The sequence below is a fragment of the Manacus candei genome, unplaced genomic scaffold (genome assembly GCF_025592945.1).
Source record: "Manacus candei isolate 608988 ecotype Guabito, Panama unplaced genomic scaffold, ASM2559294v1 h1tg000076l, whole genome shotgun sequence".
Lineage (NCBI taxonomy): Eukaryota > Metazoa > Chordata > Aves > Passeriformes > Pipridae > Manacus > Manacus candei.
Window position 1 is genome coordinate 5,699,323 of NW_026138124.1, and position 22,235 is coordinate 5,721,557.

The 22,235-nt window shown below is 47.0% G+C and overlaps 1 protein-coding gene across 6 annotated transcripts in view; it reads right to left on the reverse strand.

The window, feature by feature from the left end:
* AP2B1 (adaptor related protein complex 2 subunit beta 1) overlaps positions 1 to 22,235 on the reverse strand; it is a 79,440-nt gene that overhangs the window by 14,200 nt on the left and 43,005 nt on the right. For 5 of the 6 annotated variants that reach the window (XM_051810081.1, XM_051810082.1, XM_051810084.1 and 2 more), the window contains 4 exons: positions 12,460 to 12,501; positions 10,562 to 10,708; positions 9,195 to 9,340; positions 6,620 to 6,749 (listed from right to left, as the gene is read on the reverse strand). In XM_051810081.1, the coding sequence (XP_051666041.1) occupies positions 6,620 to 6,749; positions 9,195 to 9,340; positions 10,562 to 10,708; positions 12,460 to 12,501 (465 nt within the window). The remainder of the gene's footprint in view (positions 1 to 6,619; positions 6,750 to 9,194; positions 9,341 to 10,561; positions 10,709 to 12,459; positions 12,502 to 22,235) is intronic. The other variant, XM_051810085.1, reaches the window with a different exon arrangement.

A 22,235-nucleotide genomic window follows, 5' to 3' on the forward strand; every position in this document is an offset into this window, starting at 1 on the left:
CCTCTGCAAAATGTGTGACTGAACACACTGGGTGAGTAGCCAAAAACACACACCTCCAAGTCTGGGAGGGGAGAGCTGGGGAAAGGACAGCAGTGTAGCCATTCCAGATGCTATGCTTGGATATAAATCATGGAGATGAGCCAGAAGAAGGAAAATTTAGGCTAAATGTCTGGGAAAAATGATAGTGAGAATTATTAAGCAGCACAAAATTCCTCTGAGGAAGAGAGAAGCTCCAGTGCTTGGACTATCTAAAATCAGCCTTGACAATGCTCTCAATAAGAGGAACTGTAGAAAAACAACAAAGCAGAGCAGGGACTACACTGTGTGACCCAGGATCTTTTCCAGTTCTGATTTAATGATTAATTGCCTTGCCTTAGAACAACAGAGATTACTTAGCTTTTGTAGCTAATTGTTGTTGCCATACAACAGCAGTTTCTTACAAGAGGGGCTGGAAAGCAGAGCCTTCTCTCCAGTCACGGTTTGGGAGGCACACTCCAAATTAATATGCCAACCCTGTCCCTGCAGTTATAAGGATGCTATAAAAAGGTATCTGCTGACCTGCTTCTCAACTCTGCAGAAACATACTGAGTAAGCTGCTCTGGCTATACTCTAGAGAGCTACCCAATTAAGATGCTCTGAAGTGCAATTTCTTCCCAGTAAAGAAAAATCAAGCCACATGCCAGCCTTCCTCCCAAACTGCATCACTGGGTCCAGTAATGACATCACGTGTCACCTTGCAAGCATCTGTAATGATGCAGGAACCAGCTGTTACAAATAACTTTTGCAAACAGGAAAGGAAAAGGCTACGGTCTCCTTAAACCTACAGCACCAGGACAAGGCTGGTGAGCTTTTCAAGATAAGTTTCCATCGTTCAACACCCCACACTTCCCCTGAAAAGCCAGGTATGCCCTGTTAGGACTGTGGCCCACAAAATCTGGTCCATGAAAAGGCACCTGCGGATACCTGGATGGGGGAACTTGCACCAAGGAAAAGCTAAGAAGCTCTCCCAGTCAATAGCAGCTTTCCAGGGTCATGCTTTGCTCCACTTCAGGAGCATCCAATGCCATCTGACAGGCTACAAAAGCAACCACAGGCACAAAGCAGATCCACAGGAGTGCCTGCAAGAAACTGAGCAGCTAACAGCAACTTGCCAAAAAAATCCAGTGCTCCTCAGGTAGGACCATTGTCCTGAGACAGTCAATGACATTTGAAGTGATACCAGTAGCTGAGAAGTCTCTCCAGGTTTGACACGCTCGAAAGAAACCTCTACTTGCATTCCATAAATCCTCCAGTCCACACTAAATTTCCTCATGGCTCTGCAGCTTTAACCTGCTGACCTGGACATGAACTATTAAATCTCTAGCTAGACCTTCAGCCTCAGACATTTCAGAGTTGAAACAGAAGCATTTTTAATAAAAATGGCTTTCTATCAGCAGCCTTTTCAAGAGGAATAAAAATATTAGTACCTTGTGAATTTAGTCAAGCAGCCTACAAAGCTCTGAGGGATAGAAGTCAAAAGGTGACAGATTTTTGTGTGATGCTTCACTGATGAAAAGGTGTGAGCCCACTAAAAACTGGCACACGGTTTCAAATCACTTATGTCTAGTTCGTGATCTGACTAGAGGAACCAGCACCTCTAGAAATAACCCCTGGAACATATTTGCTCACCTTGTATCACAAGCACCCTTCTGGTGACCTTCCTTGAAGTGCAACTCTGAGAGCCAACATATGGTATTTTGGGGAAGAGGTACCTCACAAGAACAAGGTTAAGCTATTTTCTTCAATAGTGTAGGTTTCTGATGCTTTAAATCCCAGACTTGAGCATAAGAACTGACTTTCAAAGTCAAGTCTGAAAGCAACACAGATGCTTTCCATCAGCAGCAAGTACACAACATACCCACTTGGAATCCCATTAGCACCTACACTAAATTAAGGATTTACTTCAAGTTGGGTTTTGCTTTAGAGTCTGGTAACAGCCAAACTGTCAAGGCAAGAACAACTCTCCACTGCAGAGCCTTTTTTACCTCTGCCAGCACAAGGTCACGGTTTGTTCTGTGACAGTCTGCTGCTCTGCCTGTCACATGCCCCCAGGGAATGCTGCTCCTTCACTTCATTTGGTGTGACAGGGAGGGTTCTTGGGATCCCAGGGGTGTTTGCAGCCGCTGCCAGGCGGATGCTCTGCCTCCAGGCAGGAGCCTGGAGCGGGGCACAGGCAGCAAGGCTGGGTTACGTCAATGGTCAGGGAACACAGAGTTACTGGGAGGGTTACACTGTCGTGTGCCTTGCTGTACTTGGGAGTTCAAAATGCACATTTTATCGAATATGCTGCACCATGTGGCAGACGGGCCCTTAACCAGCAAACCAACAGCTTTCCCAGCCGAGTCAGGAACTGGCCGCAGACGCCACGCTGTGATCCAAGTCCCTAATTCAGGGAGTTCCCAGGAGGATTCTTTGCTGAAGTAAGACTCTCACGAGTACAGGCTGTTAAAAAATAACCTAGGCAACAAACCCAACGAAGCACCTTCCCCCTCTAGCCACCCCAGGCTGATGTGTGGTGGTTGGTCAGTGATTTTGACACAGCTGACACACGGGCAGATACGGTGTCGTTTATCAAGCAGGCTCTGGAGGGTGAACATCTGCTGGCTGGACTTGCTGCTCACACTTTGTTTTCATGGAGAGCGGAATGTGTGAAATCTGTTTCCAAGTACTGAGTGCTCTGTTTGTGCCCTGAGATACATTAACAGCTCTGATGAATGAGAGCTCCAGTGGTTCTGCACTGCGAGGAGGAGCACAGGCGATGAGTTACCGCAGAGCTGGGTGTGGAAGGATAAGCACAATCTAGTGCATGAGCAAGGTCAGTATTTTCCTCAATGAAGAAGCTGCACCTTCCTCTGCCTTTAGAAAAACCCTTTGCCAAACTCACTGCAAGAAACCAAAGCATTCTGCACCTCACACTGCTCAGCAGCAAGGGAGAGGTTTGTGTTTCAAAGTGCCGCTTTCCAGAGAGAAATGCAGCTGGTGGATTCTTCCCTCTCCATACTCATCAGATCATCTCACAGGCATTTTGGAAAACTGAAGCTATGCTGCTTTCAGTTGCATGGCTCAGTAGGTGCAACAAACAGCAGGTAATGCTGGGGAATGGGACACACTGATGGGGAATTCTGAATGTGGGTCCCAAGGGGTGGCTCCAGCCTCAGGCAGCCCTGCTACTGCTCCAGGAGCCCCTGCAGCTTGTTTTCAAATGTATTGTCTCCTGCAAGGGATTGTCATCTCACAGAAGAGATTACCATATCTGTGCTATGACAGGCCAGGCCTGAGCTCTGAAACTCTTGCAGCAGGTTGGCTCCACTTCACCCATTTCCAGGGTTAGGGGAGCAACTCTTGTGCCCCTAGATGGGTATTCCAATTTCACAGCATTTCATAGCCCTTAAAAGGCTGTTTGTTAGGGACAGTGGTTCACTTTAGCACAGAAAGGCTCTCAACCTGGTCATTTTCTAATTCCAAATTTGACTCAAAACATCTGAAAAGAGTTAATATTCCTCACCGGTGCAAATCCCTATTTCAAAAAACACAATTTCCTCTTTGAGAGCTGAAAGTCTCAAACACGTGGTGGCAAATATACCTCACTCAGCCCAACTCTTCCACCAGGTGTGACCCTAACAGCCCACATGTCACCAGAGGGGTATCACTGCTTTGATTGTGAAAAGGCAGGTACAGGACCCAGGCAAGCCTGTACAACTACCAGAGTCATCTCCATGGCTGGCAAACACTCAGGAAGTTCAATGTAGCCTCTCAAGAACCTCTGGGCAAGAGTTTGTTAGCATTTACAAATGCCATGTTCTGCAGAGGTGGCTCTGGGCAGGGGAACACAGCACCCACAAGTGCCAGGTTGCCTCCAAAATGCTGACAAGGCACTGCAAGAGTGTCCCCCAGCAGAAGTTGGCAGCACACAAACAATTAAATCAGATTTTCTTCAGCAACAGGCACACTCCAAAGGCACCTGACAGCAGATTTTTAATCTCTAAGAAGTGAAAGAGATGAACCAGTGAGCAGGGATTGGAGTTTGTTCAGCCCTACAATGCTGGGTCCAGTCTAACTCTGTCTTTACCCTTTGAATAAATCTCTGTTTGACTGGGGGTTAAATCTGAGTCAACGGGTCAAGAAAATTATCATCTCTAATTTGGGATGTGAGGGAGAAACTTGGCATTGAGTTTCACAAGATGCAAGGTCACTGGCAAACAGAAGACTCAGTTATATTTTACCTAAGTGAGCCTCTGAAAATATTTCAGTCTTCCTCATCTTCTTGCAAAAGTGGCTTTTTTGTTACCTTGTCAAATATTTTAGTTTCTTTCCATGATTACAAATGTTAAGATTAAATGAGCTGTATCAGGTGAAAGATTAGAAATGGTAATAAAAATAACCTGAACAAGACCTGAATTCATTACTTCTGAAACAGTTGCCTAAAGAATGTAGAACTAGTCTTTGAAGTTTCTAATTAACATGACAAAAACTTGAAAGCTATCAGTTTGGTTACTTCAGGACTCATTTTTCTTGTTACTAAAACAAAAAAACCCCCACCAGAATAGGAGATGAACATAAGGTCCTCAGGTTCAAATCAGCCCTGCATCTGCTCCAATGTTCCCCAGCTCAGAAAAAACGCATTAAGCAAATTCAACTTGATGAGTGTTTTGGTTCTTCAATGAATACAGGAACATTTGTATTCTCTACTCCTATATTATGCTATAAATTGTTCCCTAAGTAGGTCACCAAAACGATTTCTGAATGTTTCAACCCTTTCTACATGAACTCACAAAACAAAACCAGAGCCTTGGCTGTCAGGGCAGTGACAGAACTCCATCAAACCCACTGCTGTCAAAAAAGTAAGGGGAGTGCTCTTTTTAACTTGGCATCTGCTATTGTGATTCAACTCTTTGCAGAGAAATATACTATTACTCCATATGGCAGCTTCCCCAATTGTAAAAGGGCAGCCAAATTCTGTGGCAATGAGAGCTTTAGCAAATTAGCAACTGAGTCTGGCACTAATGAATGCTCCACTGTCTCAATAGAAGGTGGCTGGAGGTTTCCTCCCATGTTTTCTCCTTGCTTTGTTCTAGCAGAAGAAGCTACAAGAAACAAACTGCATTCCCATTTCTTCAGAGACTTAATAACCCAAATACTTCACTTCCTTGCTGATCAAAGGAAGCAGCAACTTGAGGCTGCCTTGTTGAGACAGTCCCTGGTGTTACGGAGGCTGAGCAGGACTGTCACCTCCTAGAGACTTCCAAATTTCCTTCGGAGCAGGAGGCAGATTTTACCACAGCTGACCCAAATGCAGCGATGGAACCTCATCCTCATGACCTGGACACAGAGGGAGCCCAGTTTTTCCCTGAGGCTGGAAGGGCCCTCTGTGGAAGCCACACCATGTAATTCATTCACTGTCTGCGTGCTCCCCCATCGCATGACTGCGCTCGGTGTAGGACTGCTCGTTTGAGTGCCAGAGGAGCTATTTCAAGCTGTTTGCCCAAAGACTCATCAATAAGTCATAAGCCCCAGAATGGAAGTCAAAAGAAGGGAAAAAACAGTTGCTCAGGCAGAATAAATAGTAACTTCCATTGCATTCTCTTAATCTAAAAAGAGAATGAGCTGCTTCAAAATATTCCCCTTTATGGGCTGCTACGCTACAGGAACCCAACCCAGTTCCATCTCCTGGAGACTTGAGGTGAGTGAGAGGTGCTACAATGCCAAGTTAACTGCATCTTTGGGGATACTGGGAATATCATCCTGGAGGACCCAGCTTGCCCAGAGCAGAGGCAGGAGTTGCTGAACTCTGCTCCACATGGCAGCAGAGGGGAAGAGCCTCCTTCCAGGGAGAGCTGTCTGCCTGATGACTTCCAGCCCACTGCCCCTGAGGCACGCCAGGACTGATGGAGACAGTCTGGTCCAAAGCAGAGGGGAACATCTCCCTGGATCTGTCCTGTCTTTATCAGATTGACAGCCCAATCTGATAAAGAGCCTCCTCTGGGGAATGCTGTCCCTGCCGTGCACCAACACCCTCATTAATGAAACATCGGCTGCTTACGTCATTTCTCCTCTGCCTTTCCTGGAACACATCATTTGCCTTGGATTAAGCTATCTGGGGCAGAGATGTGCCAATGCCTTTATAAAGCACCCTGGTACTTAAGAGCACTAGAGAAATATTAATCACTCAGCAGTTGCCATCTTTCCTGCAATTCCTTTAATTGCCTCAATTCTCATTGACAGCTCTCGCTGCCTGCTCCACCACAGGCACTTGCTCTGCTCAGACCAGCTCCAGTTCATAAGTCCAACCAAACCTCATGCCCAGTTTATGGAACAGTGTTACTGGTACAAAGATTTTAATCTACACAGGTGCAAGTTTTTCAAGCTTGAGGTGCTTGAAAATTCACAAAATTCACTAAGTCTCTGTTTCAGTCCTTCTGAGAGAGACTAGAGAAAGGAACTGGACTAAGTTTTGGGCAGACTCATGGACCAAATCCATGTGGTATTTTGTGACTAGAGTCTTACCACACTATGTTGGGCCAAACAAACTGGGCTGAGCACCAGCTCATCTCCCCCCTGCCCAGAAAGAGACAACCCTTACCTGGAGGTTGTTCAGAGGTTCCATTTTCATGACTGGTCCCAGAGTGTTGAGGGGCAGGGAGACATCAATACTTTGGTTTGGCATCAGAGGTGTGTGAATGGCCAGTGGGGTGCTTGGGATGACCCCAAAGCTGGGCAAGAGAAAAACAGAGGTGATGAGAGCAGCACTGCATTGCCCAACACTATTCCCCTTTTGCCAAGCACAACCTGGCTCCCCTTCCCATTACTCCTGAGCTGCCCCTGCTGTTACTCCAGGGAAGGAACAGAGCTCAAACAAGCAGACACTTGAAGTAGGACAAGGCATGGGAAACTCATTCAGGCTGGTCTTGCTGACAACACACACCATCCTGCCCAGGGACCAGCACCTGGGAACTCTCCCATTACCTGCAGGTCTGTGTGCTGAGCACCAGCCTGCCCAGCAAGGATCAGCACCTGGACTCAGTCAGGCCTCCTGGCTCTCTCTTACAGAGCTGCAGAGCACTGCAGGTAGAGTATATCACACACTTAATGGCTGTTGTTTCACTGGGAGCTATGGAAGAAGGAACTGGAGTCTACACAGATCAAATAAATAGCCAGGGAGGAACATGTGGGTTGGTAACAGCACTGCAGAACAAATGAACCAGAGCAGCCAGTCACAACTGACAGCACCTGGCTCAGCCACGTGGCTGGAGGCTCCTTCACTGGGATGTATCCCACCAAGCAATGCTCACTTGACCATTCAGTCCAGAAGACACTTAATTCCACAGGCACCTCTGCTCAGTGTGGCAAAGAGGGAAATCAGCACTCCTCTACTATGTACCCACTGCTCTCCAAAAGCACATGGTTTTGTGTCTACACATAAATGCCTTTCTCTTTAGCAGAATCCACATGAGCTCAGAGGTCACAGAGCATTTATAGGATGTACAGGTGTGTATTTTTACTTTATTCACTATAAAACCTGATACTGCCTCTGCACAGAGTCAGCCACATTTATTGGATTTTTCACTTCTTCAGAAACCAGTAAATGCCCCATTCTTGGTTCTCCTTAGTTTTTTCAGCTCTAGGGAGCTGAAATAAGAATATTCTCAGCAAGGGCTTCGCCACATGATTTGCCTTCTGCAGCCATTTCACCCTGGAGGACACAAACCCTAATATTTTCTCTAAGGCTCAGAGGGAAACCAAAGTTGCAGTTTGTTACTAAGGGGCTGTGATGTTACAGAACTCCAGAGCTTTAGCTTTCTTTTATTTTTTTTTTTAAATGCTTTGTCCCAAGACTGCAGTGAATGCAATTAGTAGCAGCAGGAGAGGGGGGGGAAAAAGCAATAAAAACTTCCCAATCACAAACCTTAATATTTAAAATGAAAGAACCAGCCCTCAGCAGCTCTTTCCAATGCACCAGCCACAGTGGAAAGCAGTGACAGGAGAACAGCATTTGTAAAAGAGTAAATAGTAGTAGATTGTATATGGAGCTTGTGCTGAAAGAGGAAAAACTGTTGATTTACTGTACAGTATTTAAACTTCTTATATCCTTGAAGCCATGTAGGTGTGGCTACAACATAGCTTGATGGATGGGGGAAAATCACAAACAAAATGCCTTTTTTTCTAGGCTAATTTGCAAGAAACATTTGCATATAGCAGCTTAGCAAAACTCTCCAGAAAATATCACAGTCCAGGGAGAACATTTACTAAGACTTACTTAGCATAATGTCTTTTCTAAGTAAATCTTATTCGTCCCAAGAAATGCTAAATTTGCAAGGCTAACAGTGATTAAAGAGATGGTTTCAGTGGATTTTTAGTAGAGAACCCTTTTGCAGTGAAGTGATATTAAAAAATAGGGAGGACATTTCAGTCACAAGATACCCTTTACAGTCTTGATAAGAACTAGCCTGGCCCTTGCTCAAGATAACATAAAACCACAGGATAAGCTCTTACTGGAAAGGGCATTTGTGGGAAGGCTTTGTGACTGTGTTGCCATGTCATGTCCTTTGGCCGAGATGGGTTTCTGAGAACAATCTGTATGCTCTAAACGTTCAAGTGGCTGCTCCTTCTGACAAAACTGTTCTGCTGCCAATTACAGGGAAAACATGTGCCACAGGCTCTTAACTTGCAACTTCTTCACTGACAAACAGCTTTATTAATGAGCCCTGTACTTCCAGGCAGGCTGAGGGGCAGCACAGCAATTAGGTCAGGAGGCAGAGGCATTACGGGTTGATACTTGTGCAGCTCAGATCTTGCCTGTTTATGCTCTTGGTTTTCCTCAGGGCACTCACTGGCTATAAAACCACTAACCTGCCTAACAACTCAGGAGGCTGCTTTAAAACCACAGAGATTAAATGGGGCAGATGCTGTTTCAGAGCCGGGAGAGCGATGGGACCGTCTGCTGCCTGTTTCCCCTCAGATTTATCAGTCTGTATTTTCAGCCCTTTCAACACAACTGTGGTGTGATGGAGAGTTCAGGCTGTATCATCCAAGCTACTTCCATGACTGCATTTCACACCTGTGTAAAAGCCCTGCCTAGATCTAGCAGTGCAGACACAACCTCCTCTCACAGGAGCATGCAGTCTTTTGAACACACTGTATTGATTTTGGTTTCTTACCTGTTCTTATTGAACTGAATGGCAAAGTCAGTCATGTGCTGCAAAGCCTTATTGGTGAAGTTCATCTCCATGTAGATGTGTCCCTGCCTGTGGCTGAATGTGCCTGAGATCTCCAGTCCTTTAGCCTTCACTGCAGGCAACCAAACCTTGAACACAAGAGATGTCATTCAGCATGAGCTGCCTGGCCTGAAGATAAACTAGTAGTTTTCAAAAAAAAACCCCCAAAAACACCAGAAGCCCTGAGTTCAGAAATTCAGCTACATTGGCACATTAAGCCCACAAAGGCTAAAGAAACACTACAGGGAAGATGGGACATGGGATGTTGAAAGGATTGAGTTCACCACTGAGAACTAAGCTTGCTGCTCCTAATCCATATTTGTTCACAGCACTCACATAAGAAATCAATTATACTATAGCATTAGTGTGCACAAGAACTTGTGCCCATCACACTAATGTGAGACTTACCGAGTCTGCTGATGGACAGGCTTCTCCAAGGGCTTGTTGGGCTACTAGAGGCAGGACAATACTAAAGTTTGAACCAAATAAAATCTATTAGCTGTTCGGGTTCTGGATTCCCAAAACACCTTTGTGGGAAAAACCCAGACCCAAATTTGAGTGGTGCAAGATGAGGTAGTGCTTAGCTCAAAATGACTGTTCTTTTGTAGCTGGTCTTACATATGGTGTAATAATTGCAAGGGCCAAGAGCTTTGAGTATGCTCTGCACACTCCATTTCACATTCCTCGATTTCACAGGATGACTTAAGTTTATCCATCCATGGACTATTTAATAAGAGTACTAATTCTTGTTTATTCCCTTTCAGGCAGGAAAGGCTAACCCAGAGCTCCCTGTGGCTGCTCCACAGCCTGTTTCCAGAACCATGTTCTGGATCTCCCGACCCCTCCTGACTAAGCCAATGCATCTGCGGTCTCTGCTGCTCACAGAGCATTTATCTGCATTACACTGCAGCATGTTCATCCCAATCACATGGGTTTATCTTCACTGTCACGTTGGATTCCTCCAAATAAACAAATCTGCTACGAAAGTAAGCTGTTGCACATTGTATCCTGCCCTCAGTTTCCTGAGGAAACTCGCTAAGAAGCAGGTCCGCAGGAAAGCTGCTCCGGCAAAACGGAAAGTCTCGGATCTTACACAAGCCAGTCTTGAGAGTAATCTTGTTACAGGCAAAATGAGGGAACTGCTAAAACACCAGAAGTCTGTAACTACTAACTAACATGGTCTCCAATATATTGCTATTCCACCTGGGATAAACCCAGGGCATCCCTAATGGGGACAAGTGGGCAATCTCAGACTCCTTGTAGCCCAGGGTAAGGCAATACACTGAGGAGGGCTGTTTTTCCTTACGTACAGACTTTGGAGCCACGTATCCTCCGGGAGCCATGCCTATGCCAGAGGAGAGCTCGAAGAGGTCGTTGAGTCCACTGCTGACCACTGCAGGGGTGGGTGAAGGGGCAAAGGTGGCTGGCACGGAGGAGGGAATGTAGGTCTGTCCCACCTGGAGGAGTCAGAAAGAACAGGCACTGATTAACATCACACTTGAACGCTACTTATTAAATAAAGCATGAACTCGGGCAATATCCTAAATATTTTAAAGCCATTTGCAGCTTCCCCGCTGATTTATCAATAGTGCTAAATTATGCATTTGAATTCCAAAGCTCTTGGCAACTAATCCCTACACTCGGCTGTCACCTCAACCAAGCTTTCACATCATTTTTTATAGCTCCAGTTATCTATTCCCACTCTAGAGGAATCTTTCTTCTCCATCTCTCCTTCTCATAAGACAATATGCTTTGTGGATCTACCCTACATAAACCCAGGGAAAAGAAAAAAATGCTTCAAATCTTCCCCCAACTATGTCAGTCTTCAGGAATCTGCAAGATTTTGCATATCCAGAGATAGCAAGGGAGTCATGACCATATTGTGTACTCCCACCCAAAGCCAGAGCTCTGCATTCTCAGCACTGTGGTCCAAAAGGTTCATCACATGAAGCAGAACTAGTTGTCTCTGTCTGCCAGAGGACAACCTTCCTGCAAGAAGGGCAATCCTTCCCTCTCAGGACTTAAATGAGGGCACCAAACCAGGAATATTAACCTTCAGGTGCCCAGCTCTAGATGGGACAGTCACACTCAAGTTTGACTTCCAAGTTCTTTACTGTGAGCAGGAAGAATTATGTGCTTGAGAACAGGATTCTCCAGTCAGCAGCCCAGAAACAGGCAGAATTGCTAAGACAGAACTGCTTGGTGGGGTTTTGTTGGCCCAGGAAGGCAAAGACCTGGCTTTGTAGGTACAATCCCTGCAGGGAAGTATCTCCCATGCCCTGGTGTGGATGGACTGCCTGGGGGCTACAGGTGTACTGCACCACCAGCTCTCCTCTGCCCTCATGCTGAAGCCAGAAAGGAGTGTCAGATTCACAGGGAAGGAAGGAGAGAATGACTGCAGCCATAACAAGGGTCTCTGAAAAGCCCTCCCTCCAGAACCGAGTGTGCTTTCCTCACTGAATTACTGGGTACACAGTCCTGGGCAGAGGGACTGGAGCTTTCTAGTAGAGGACACTACTTTGGCTACTCCTGCCCACTGCATCTCCAAGTCATCTTGCACTCATTTCCCATGCTTTCTTGGAAAAAGCTGGTATGTGTTTGAAGCCAAGGGTGTTTTGGAAGCAGGCTGAAACTCTCCCATGTCCTGGCAAGCGCTGTAGGCAGCAGGACACTCACAAAGTACAGGCACAGTGGAGGTGGCAGCACTGACCACACGTAGTAGGATAGCTCAGAGCACCTGATCCCTGATGTCCAGGCAAAAAAACTTCTGTGGGTTTTGGGAGGAGAAAAGCACTGAGTTCAGGCAAGCCTGTGGTGACAGTGGGTTAGGGTTACAACAGACCAGGCTTTGTGAGTAGAGAGAAGCATCCTTGGCCTTCCAGCTGCCAAAGCAGTTGCACAAGGATGAGGTACCGCCAGTGTTAACACTGCTGCTCCAACTAAAAGCTCTGAGAAAGAAGAGCTAAGCAGATAGAGTGAACAGCTCTGGCCCTGGCTGCTCTTTGGAAAGCCCAGGTGACAGCTGGACTCAAAGCATCATAGGTGGGGACCTGTGTGTTTCAGATTTCAGTTGCATTTGCCCATTTTCCAACATCTTCAGGCATTTAAAAGCATCTTCCAGCACGTAACGGGCGAGGTTACATTTAAAAAAAACCCTGAGCTTTGAGCAGCTCTTTTAAACTGGGGAAAAAAATGGAATGGCACTTACTGCCGGGCTTCCTCCAATGCCCCCGCCAAGGTCACTGCCAAGCTGAAAGAGAGAAGGAGAGAGAGGAGAGAAAGACCGAGATCATTTAAGCCAAGTGTCAGATGGCCGGAGCGGAGTCGCTGCTCCGAGCACGGCTCGCTCGCCACACAGGACAGATGGAAATGCAGTGCTGGGAAAGCACAGGGAACAGAGGGGCTTTTTGCTGTTGTGTGAGCAGAGTTACTTGGAGAGGCACCCCACGCTGTGGACAGGAGTGTTCTGCAGGTTAATAAGAGCAGAAATCCATCCCTCCTCGCGCCCCTCGTCTGCGCCAGGAGCTCGGCGCTATTTCTTCACGTTTCATGCATCAGTGCTTTCCCTCCAGCCCACCTCGCTGCCTGCCAGCAGGCCCCAGCAGCTCCACAAAACCCAGTGGGGTAACTGTGAAACGGCATAAAAATAAAACTGACAGGAAGCTGACTTCCTGAAAGCTTTAGTTTTCTAGGGAACAGCTAGGAACTACGGGCAAACACAAAGCATCTTGGCTGTGTTCCTCTGACATGCGGCTCTTTTCAGTAACAGGGAAGAAAGAGAACGGGCTATGTGCTGGCTATTGCAACAGCTCAGATAGCTGGGCTTTGTCTTCCCTTTGAAAGTGCAACCCTCCCACAGACAGAAAAAAAAACAGTTTCATGATCTAATGGGCACTCCAACAGTAAAGAGACCTCTCGGTGCAGTAGGTTATTTCAATAACAGTCTCTGCCAAGCTACACAGCTACAGTCTGAAGTGATGAAACAGCGACTGTGTACACCCGTACAACCCTCCATAAACACTAAATCCTCTCTGGGACCCTTCTGCCAAACCCTCCTGCAGCCCACCTAGAAGCTCTTCTATTATGAACTCCCTTCACAAAAGCATCCATACCACTTTCTCAGTGGCAAAGCCCATTTTTCAAACATCATTCTACACGCTCGAGAGATTTCAGTGATCAGGACAGGCTCCAAAGCTGGCTACAAGCGCTGTTTGTGAGTACAACATCACTCCTGTGAATATTTAAAAAGCACTCAACAGATGACTGATAGCCAGGAGGGAACAACCACACATCTGCAGTGGTTATTCACTGCAGAGACATCTCCGGGCTTATCTGTGTCCCAGGCTTTTCTTCTGAAGACCATGATAATTTTTTGCCTAGTACAGGGGTTTTTTTGGGACACATTCAGACAAGGAACATGACCTGACAATAAGCACAGAGGATGATGCAAGTGCAAGGGTGAGGTAGGAGCCAGTCCCATTAGGAAAACTGGACTGTCAGACCAGATCATCACAGCTCACCTTGAGATGGCTTTCCTCTTCCATTTGATTAGGGTTTGGGGAGTTAGTTTGCTTTTATAAAAAGCATGTGACAAACTGGGTCAACAAAGGCTCTTAGATATGTTGTTCAAATAAACGCTGATGTGTCAGAATACTGAATAAATGCACCATATAGCTAAAGCAGAAGCTGCCAGGAGTGTCTATGCTTAGAGCCAAAAAGGCTCCAACCTTTTCCCTCTGCACAAAAAACTTGGAAATTAACTTTGCTCTGCTCCCCACCAGCCTGTTCCCTGGGAGATCTCACAGCAGAGGTATTTTACGCTGGTCAAGAGATACCATAAAGCTTCACACCTCTCTCCATCAGAGTACAGATAAAAAGGATAAAATTGCCCTGAGAACAGCAGCAAAGTCGTAAGACAGTGACTTACCAGATGATAACCAGCCTCCATAAAACATGTAAAATTTGACAAATCCCTGTGCTACCCTGGATCCCTCTTCAATTCCCTGGCACCTCTCCTTCCCCAGTCCCCACAGGAGCCAGCTGATGCAACATCAGCCACCATAAGTAGGTGTTAGAGAAGTACAAATGACACAGAATTTGCTTTTTGTTAAGAAGCCTTAAGAGCTTTTTTTTTTCTCCTGTGTGGGACTCAGTTTATCTCTACTTGAGGTCATGGCATAAGTTAACAGCAGGTTCCTCATTTTTTGCAACAGCCACCTCTTCATACAGCAACCCAGGCTCTTGCTGTCCAGTTTTTCTTAGCTTACTTAAGAGATAATAGATAAAAGTGAGTGATTCTGAAGTCAAAAGAAGGATCAGTCAGAGACCAAAGGAAGCCAGCCAGAGGATGCAAATCCAATTAATATTGAGCTTATAAAACAAGGCTTATTACACTGTCAAGTCTCCCCCACTGAAACAGTCTGGCAGAGCCGAGTTTTGTTCTATTGACTGCTAAGCCAAGCCATGATTTAGATTAATATATCAGATCATTTACATCTTGTTACTGGCTCACTGAGGAGTAATAAATGCAACTATTACACCTCATCCCTATTCATAGTCTTGCATGCAGATGAACTTCATGCTTTACACTGACAGGCAGCGAAGTCCGGGGGAAGAGAAAGAATCCAATTCATTTCCAGATATTATTGTATGCATGGAGGACTTCTGGTACTGTTGTCTGAAGCAGGAGAAAGACTGGTTTATCAAGCAGCAAGCATTTTACAAAGGGTATTATGGAAATGACTGAATAATTCTGCATAATCAAGCCAGATGTTAACCATTCTACCATTTCCTATTATACTCGTCACAAGAAGCTGCAGGGTAGGAACCCAACCTCGAAGCAGCTCGTACACTGGTATCTGCAGGCACTCACTGTGAGGGAGAGCAGAAATGACATACTGGGGTTCCTCAAGCTATTTACAAGTCTTCCATTTTCCCTAAATGTCAGGCCTTGGGGAAAAAGCAGAATTGCTTGAGTGGAGACTCCAGCTCTCACTCCCTACAAGGAGTAGAAAAAAAAACCTCCTCACTGGCTCAGAGGATTTACCACGAGCCCCTTTACGTTTCCAGATTGCACCCGACATCTCTGCTTTGTGGGAGAAAAGGTCTCTTTCCAATGGCAGGAAGCTCTGACCTCCTGAAGCCCCTCTTTGCTGGTCAGAGGGCTCTGCACAGCACAGCCTGTGCCTCTCCTGGCTCCTGTCCTCGGGCCCAGCACTGCAGATGTGCTACGGAGCCGCAGAGCGAGCGCCGAGGAGCTGCCAGCTCCTCCAGGTCCCTGCAGGCAGAGCTGGCTCTACCTAACAGTGAAAAGAGAAGTGACAGCACATCTACTGCAACACAAGTTAATAAAGAACTAATCAGTTCCCCATCAGATCCGGGGTGCACTGCCCATTGCAGCAGCACACAAGCACCTCTCTCCATTTTTCTTGCCTGTCACCCTCCCATGGCACCAATTCTTTCCCCATTGAGGACTGGTTTACTCCATCCTCCTGTGAGATGCCCAAGACCTAACTTTATTCCAGACTCAGAATGATGGAAGAGACGGTGAGAGCGAAGTGTGTGAGTAAGAGGGAAGGAGGAAGACAGAGGGAACAGGAACCAATTACCCACGGAGTGTCCTCTCCCATCTGGAGTGACAGGCAGAGTGCAGAAGGAAAGAAGCAGATATTAGTCAGGCATGAAGTGCTGCTGAAGCAATTCCCCAGGGCTGGCAGCTCTAGTTAACCATTTCCATTCATCTTATGGGTGGACAGACACTGCCAGAAGGACAACCTGGACTGGCTTACAGAGATCAGGCAAGAGCCCCATGGAGGAGAGGACAATGTGAATACAGTTGTTAGCCCCACTCAGGCTGAAATGCTCACTGGTGGACAAGGGCTGGCATTTGACAATCCAGGGGAACTCACAGCACTGCAAAGCCCTGATCCTGAGCCCAAAGTTGGCAGGCTTGCCTCTTGCTAAGAGGGCAAAGCCTCTACCCAGGAGGAAGAGCTGCCACCTCCAGGAGATGAGCAGGGGATGAACAGGGAGTCTTTGCTCCCAAAAGCACCAAGTTGTTCAAACAGGAGTTCTCTTCGCTCTCTCCAAACCCATCCTGCCACAACAGCACCAAAGCAGCCACATGGGTTTAAAGAAGAGGCTGGGCTCAAGCCTGTATCAATAAAAGCAGTACCAGCACCTCTTCATAAAGTGCAGCAGCACCTTTACTTGGTGTGAGTTGGCTTGGACAGTGCTGCAGCTGCTCTGCAGTGGCAGAGTCTTTGCCCTGTAATTCCAGCTCTGTGGAAGCAGTTATGCTGACTTATGAAGTGCAGCAGTGCTGGTGTTACTGCATTTAGGAGGGTTTATTTGCATCTTAACAGCAGCTTGTAATGAAGTGACTCTGCTGAAGTGTTCATGTGATCCAGAGGGGTTACAATCACTTCTGCAAAATGACGTGAGGCTTTTGGAGCACCAAAAAATAACAGGGAGGGTGGAGCCAGGGACAGAAGCTGCAACAACCACTGCCCAGCAACTGCTTTGCCTTGTGTTCACAGCATAGCCAGGGCTTTCAGGGCAGCTGTGCATTTCATGAACCATAGTTCATGGGTTAACACGGGACAATTGCTGCCTCCTCCCTCCCTTATACCCCAAACCAAGAGTCAAGCACCACAGCTCAAGGAGCTGGATAAGAGCCAGCACTCAGTAACACAGCAGCAAGGAACACAAGGCATTTACTTAAGAGGAATCAGGAGCTGGGGCTGACTGAGATGCCACTGAGCTGGGCTAATCCTGTTAGAGACACCTGAGCTGCAGGACAGACCAGGCTGCATCTCCTGGTGGGCTGCAGGGATCTCATTGCAGACACTGCTGTGGCTCACACAGAGGCATTTTCCGTGCCTGTTTGCTGCCTATTTTATGTGTCTGTTTTCACACCACCAAGCCAGGCTTGCAGGGCAGAAGGGCTGCTCTCCAAACCAGGGACAGCTGTGTCAAAGGTGCTGGGGAACAAGTCCTGCTGCCAATACCAGGGTCACCCCTTTCACTGCACTTACTGCTAATGCTCTACACCCGGCTGAACGACTTCCATCAGCAAACAAAACTGAGTACTAACCATTTTCAGTTTCCAAAGTGCAAAAAAGAAGCTCACAAAGCCCTGGAAGTCCTATGACTGCTACAACAACAGCCTTCAATCAGACATGAATGAGTGACCCACCAAAAGAGCTCCTTTTCCATATCAGCCCAGCTCCAGCAATGGACACGTGTCCTTTGTCAGAAATCTTAACAGATGCCCTTTGAAGCTCATCAAACCAGAACAGCCCAGATGAAAGGAGTCACTCAGCTCCTTATCAGAGGCTGGAGCAGCACTCTGGGAGAGCATCACATCCCCTGCATAAATGGATGCTGGGGCTGACCTAGCACTGACACTCACACTGTAGTTCCAGGAAAAGGTAAGGGAAGTAACTTCCCTAAGATTATACACAGCAAGTCACTTGCAGAGCCAGGAGAGGAATCTGGCTCCCAGGTTGCTTTTGGGCTTCCACAACTACTCTGACTATATGAAACACCAGCAGAAGGGTTTCTTTATAAAACATTGGTAAGTCCCTAATCAACCTCAACAAATCAGCATGTTGTCCCCTGAGGCCAGACTTGGAACTCTCCACTTGAAAGCAGCCAGACAGGGAGGGAGTGACACCAGTAGCCCCTTTTGGATGAGGCAGGCACTCAGGGCTGCTGAAGCAGGGGTTTCTTCCCAGGCTGCCAGGTGCCTGGAGCTCAGGACACCCTGGGGGAGAGGGTGAGCTGCTGCACCCTCCATCCCACTGCAGAGCCAAGCACAGGGGTGGGACACAGCCCCGAAGTGTAGGGAAGGCAACCTTGGGGTCAGACCCCCCTATATCCAACCTGATTACACAGAGGGGCACAGCTCCACCTGGAACAGCCCAAACCAGTCCAAGTATTACAGAAAACTGCAGATAACCAGTGTTTATCAAACAGCTTTTCAACCAAGGACATAAATCAATCTGACCAGCTGCCAGTCTTGAATCAATAATATTCTTGTAGATGAGTGGCTCGAGCATTAAATAAAACCCTTACATAACAGGCTATCCAAGCCTGCCTATTCCCACAGATTTACTGCTCTGCCCCTGGGTTTCAAGCCAGCCTCCCTGGCTCCTGGCCATGGTGCCCTGCTCCCATTAAATGCACAGGCTCACAGGGAGCTGCAGGATGTGCTGGGCAGCACAGAGCTCTCCCTCACATGCTCAGTGGATTTTCAGAGCAAACGAACACACAAAAAAAGGTTTAAAGGCAAAATGACCCCAGCTCACGTCAGCACAGACAGACATCCTGCAAAGCACCACATCAACAGCAAACAGGAGCTGGGAGGGTGCCTGTAACCTGCATGAAGTTCAGCCACTTCAGAGCTGCCTTTGAGGGGATAAGGCATCAAACTGCACAAAGCTCTGCATCCAGCAATCTGCTGTCCCAGGAAGTTTTGTTTCTCCCACGTGAGTGGCTGGTATGACTGCTTTACACTGCTGAGCTGGAGATCTCAAATAGTTCTGTAAAAGTGGGCTTAGTCACCATTTTATGGAAAAGAAAACTGAGCAGAGAAGAACTAGATCTGCCCACGGTGGCAAATAGGGGCACAACCCAGACTGGCTTTCTTTACTAGAAAACAGCTCTCCATAGGTCCTACAGCAAGTCTGCTCTGGTTATAAGCAAACCATATCTTGTTTTTGTACTAACAGCCCTTTTTCTATCTTTTTTTTTTTTGTAACTGTTAACACATGCTCAGCATCTGTGCATGCATGTTACATTTAATACCAATTACAGAACTCACTATGGAGATAAAATAAGATTTACTCAATAAATAAATTAACCTCTCAAGCAGCTGGAGTCTCACTAGTCATGGGGATAAATACCTAGCAATGCTGAGGAAAATTCAAATGAACAATATAAATTTGGTGTTTATCCAGTTTTACACCACAGAGTCTCATTTAACTGCCTGGAAGAAAAAATAACCCCCTCCAGTTTAAGAAACTGAAATGCAGAATGATTTGCCATGGAAGTTAAAGCTGCTGCTGGTCTTTCTGGGTTAGTCCTGTTGGGACTTTTACTGCAAGAGCATCCCTCTGAAGTCGGACACCCCCTCCAAAGAAAAGGGGGTAGAAGAGGGGATGGCACTGCACAAATGTGGTTTAATATTATCCTAAGATTCAAATCCCAACCCTCTTGGTGAGTCATGCAGCCCAGAGACACTGCCCAGCAATTTGGCTAATACCAGGTTAGGGTTAAGCCAGCTTGATGCTTGCTAAACACTTGCCCACAACAATGAACAAAGATACAGATCACATTCACTCACTAATTAGGCTTATTATCATAGACTCATTTAGGTTGGAAAAGACCTCTAGACTGTTACCCCATCAATGCCAAGGCCACCACTAAATCAAGTGCCACATCTGTTAAATCCCTCCAGGGGTGGTGACTCCACCACTGCCCTGGGCAGCTGTGCCAGGGCTGGACAGTCCTTTCAGTGAAGACATTCTTCCTAATATGCAATTTAAACCTCCCCTGGCACATCTTGAGGCTGTCTCCTCTTATCCTGTCACCTGCTTTGTGGGAGAAGAGACCAACTCCCACCTACACCCTCCTGTCAGGGAGTTGTAGAGAGTGAGAAGGTCCCCCTGAGCCTCCTCTTCTCCAGGCTGAGCTCACCCAGCTCCCACAGCTGCTCCTCATCAGACCAACCCCTTCCTCCACTCTGTTGTCTTCTCTGGACATGCTCCAGCCCCTCAATGTCTTTCTTGTTGTGAGGGGCCCAAAACTAATCCCATGATTTGGGGTGTGGCCTCATCAGTGCCCAGTGCAGGGGGACGGTCACTGCCCTGGCTGGCCACACTATTGCTGACACAGGCCAGGTACCACTGGCCTTCTTGGCCACCTGGCTCACGTTCAGCCACTGTCACCATCACTCCCAGGTCCTTTTCCACTGAGCACCTTTGCAGCCACTCTGCCCCACACCTGGAGCATTCCATGGGGCTGCTCCAAGTGCAGGACCCAGTAATTTGGCCTTGTTGAACCTCACACCACTGGGTCTCAGCCTTTAGATCCAGCCTGTCCAGATCCCTCTGCAGAGCCTTCCTATCCTCAGGCAGACCAACACTCCTGCCCAACTTGGTGTCATCTGTAACATCTGCACGAGGGAAGGAAAAGGCAGAGCTTTGATTCATTTGATGCAACAGCACTTCAACAGAAATCACCCAACATCAAAAAACCCTCCATCATTCAGACATTTGGTTTAGTGCTCACCCCATCAGTAATTCAGCTGAGACAGTGCTGGGCTGTGCAGCCCGAGGCACAGCTACTCCCCATCCAGACATGATCATTTTGTCAGATCACACTCCACAGCTCCACGGATTTACTTAAGGTTTGAGGAAAATATTAAGTAAAAGCCTAGGACCATATCAACTAACAGTTCTACTGTCAAAGCAGGTCACTAAATTAAGCCCATTAATGCCACCTGCGAGACAGCTCTTCTCCCAAAACCAAGTTTTAATTTTACTGTGTCCATTTATTTGCCTGACACTAATGAGAAACAAAGGGTTACTATAAGAGGCCTGGAGAGCAGCACAGACAGAGGAATTTAAGTGCTAACCATTCTCTGCCACCACAGACAGCACCGTCTCCTGCAAAGCCTTCACACAATTACCAATCCCAGGTTCTTAGTGGCAAGTCTTGCAATGCAGGGAAAGGCTGCACAGGGCTCTGGGCTCACTGTCTGCTTTCCCAGCATCTCCAGCCTGACCATGATCCCCTCTGAGATACTCCCCCAGTGTAAGAGCAGCCACCCCAGTGACCAAACAATTTGCTGGTCAGCACAGAGGCTAAAGCACATCTGACCTCTGTGAATGCCAGTGCCATTAAGGGTTAGATTGTTTCCAGTTCATTAGCTCATGGAGAGCTGGAAATGAGTTCAATGTCTGCTTTAATAAGATTATGGCAGCTTAAAAAATAAATATTTGACAAATAAGGATTTGTTGCATTGGGGTTCATCCAGCTGCCTCCTACCTCTGTTATTCAGAGCTTGACTCAGAACTGAAACCACCTAAACCAGTCAGAGAACTACAAGCCAAACCTCAAGCAAGACAAATCCACTGCAGGTCTGAAAAAACACCCAGTTGTGTTCCCTGGGGCAGTCTTACCCAGGTTACACAGTGCAAATATACCCAGGAGTGCTTCTTCCCCTGCAGGGAAGTCACCAGAGAGTTGAGGGCCTGTGTGCTGTGCTCCCCTCCACGGGAACAGCTCCCAGGCTCATTATATCATTCACCACCTCTTAATACCTGGCTATAAGACCACAGCACTGACCTCTCCACTGCTGCTGTCTCCTTGCCAAGTGATTTTCTCATTGCAGCTCACGCCCAGCTCACTCCCCAGAGCACAAAAAGGTGTGATCACTCCCACTGGAGCCTGACCCTGGTAGTACCAGGGCAGGTACCTCATGAGCTGCTGTGGCATGGTGAGGACTACACAGAGTGTTTCCCTCTTGACCTCGTTGCAATTAAAATGTCACCCATATTAAGCCATGACATATAAAAGTGAGATGACACAGGGTTACAGCCTGAGAGCTTTGCACCGAAATTCAGGAAGGCTGGGAAGTGGGTGGAGTAAAATGCCTTCTTGAAAGGCAGCCTGAATCAAATACAAAGCAGTGAAACACTTTACATGCTTAAAACAACTTTTTGGTTTTCTTTTGCACAGAAAAAGCACAGAAAAAATATATCCACTGACCATGGGGATTCTACAGCATGAAGCAACATCCATTTTACAGCAGGAAAAACCTGCTGGGAGTTGGTACAATAGCACTGGTTAAATCCTTTTGGAGTTTCAAGACTCAGCACTGGGAGCTCAGTGATCCAAGCATTAAAAGCACAAATAGTCAAGGCTTTGCAGAGATAAGCACAGCTCCAATTATTTCACACCAGCTAACGAGGATGC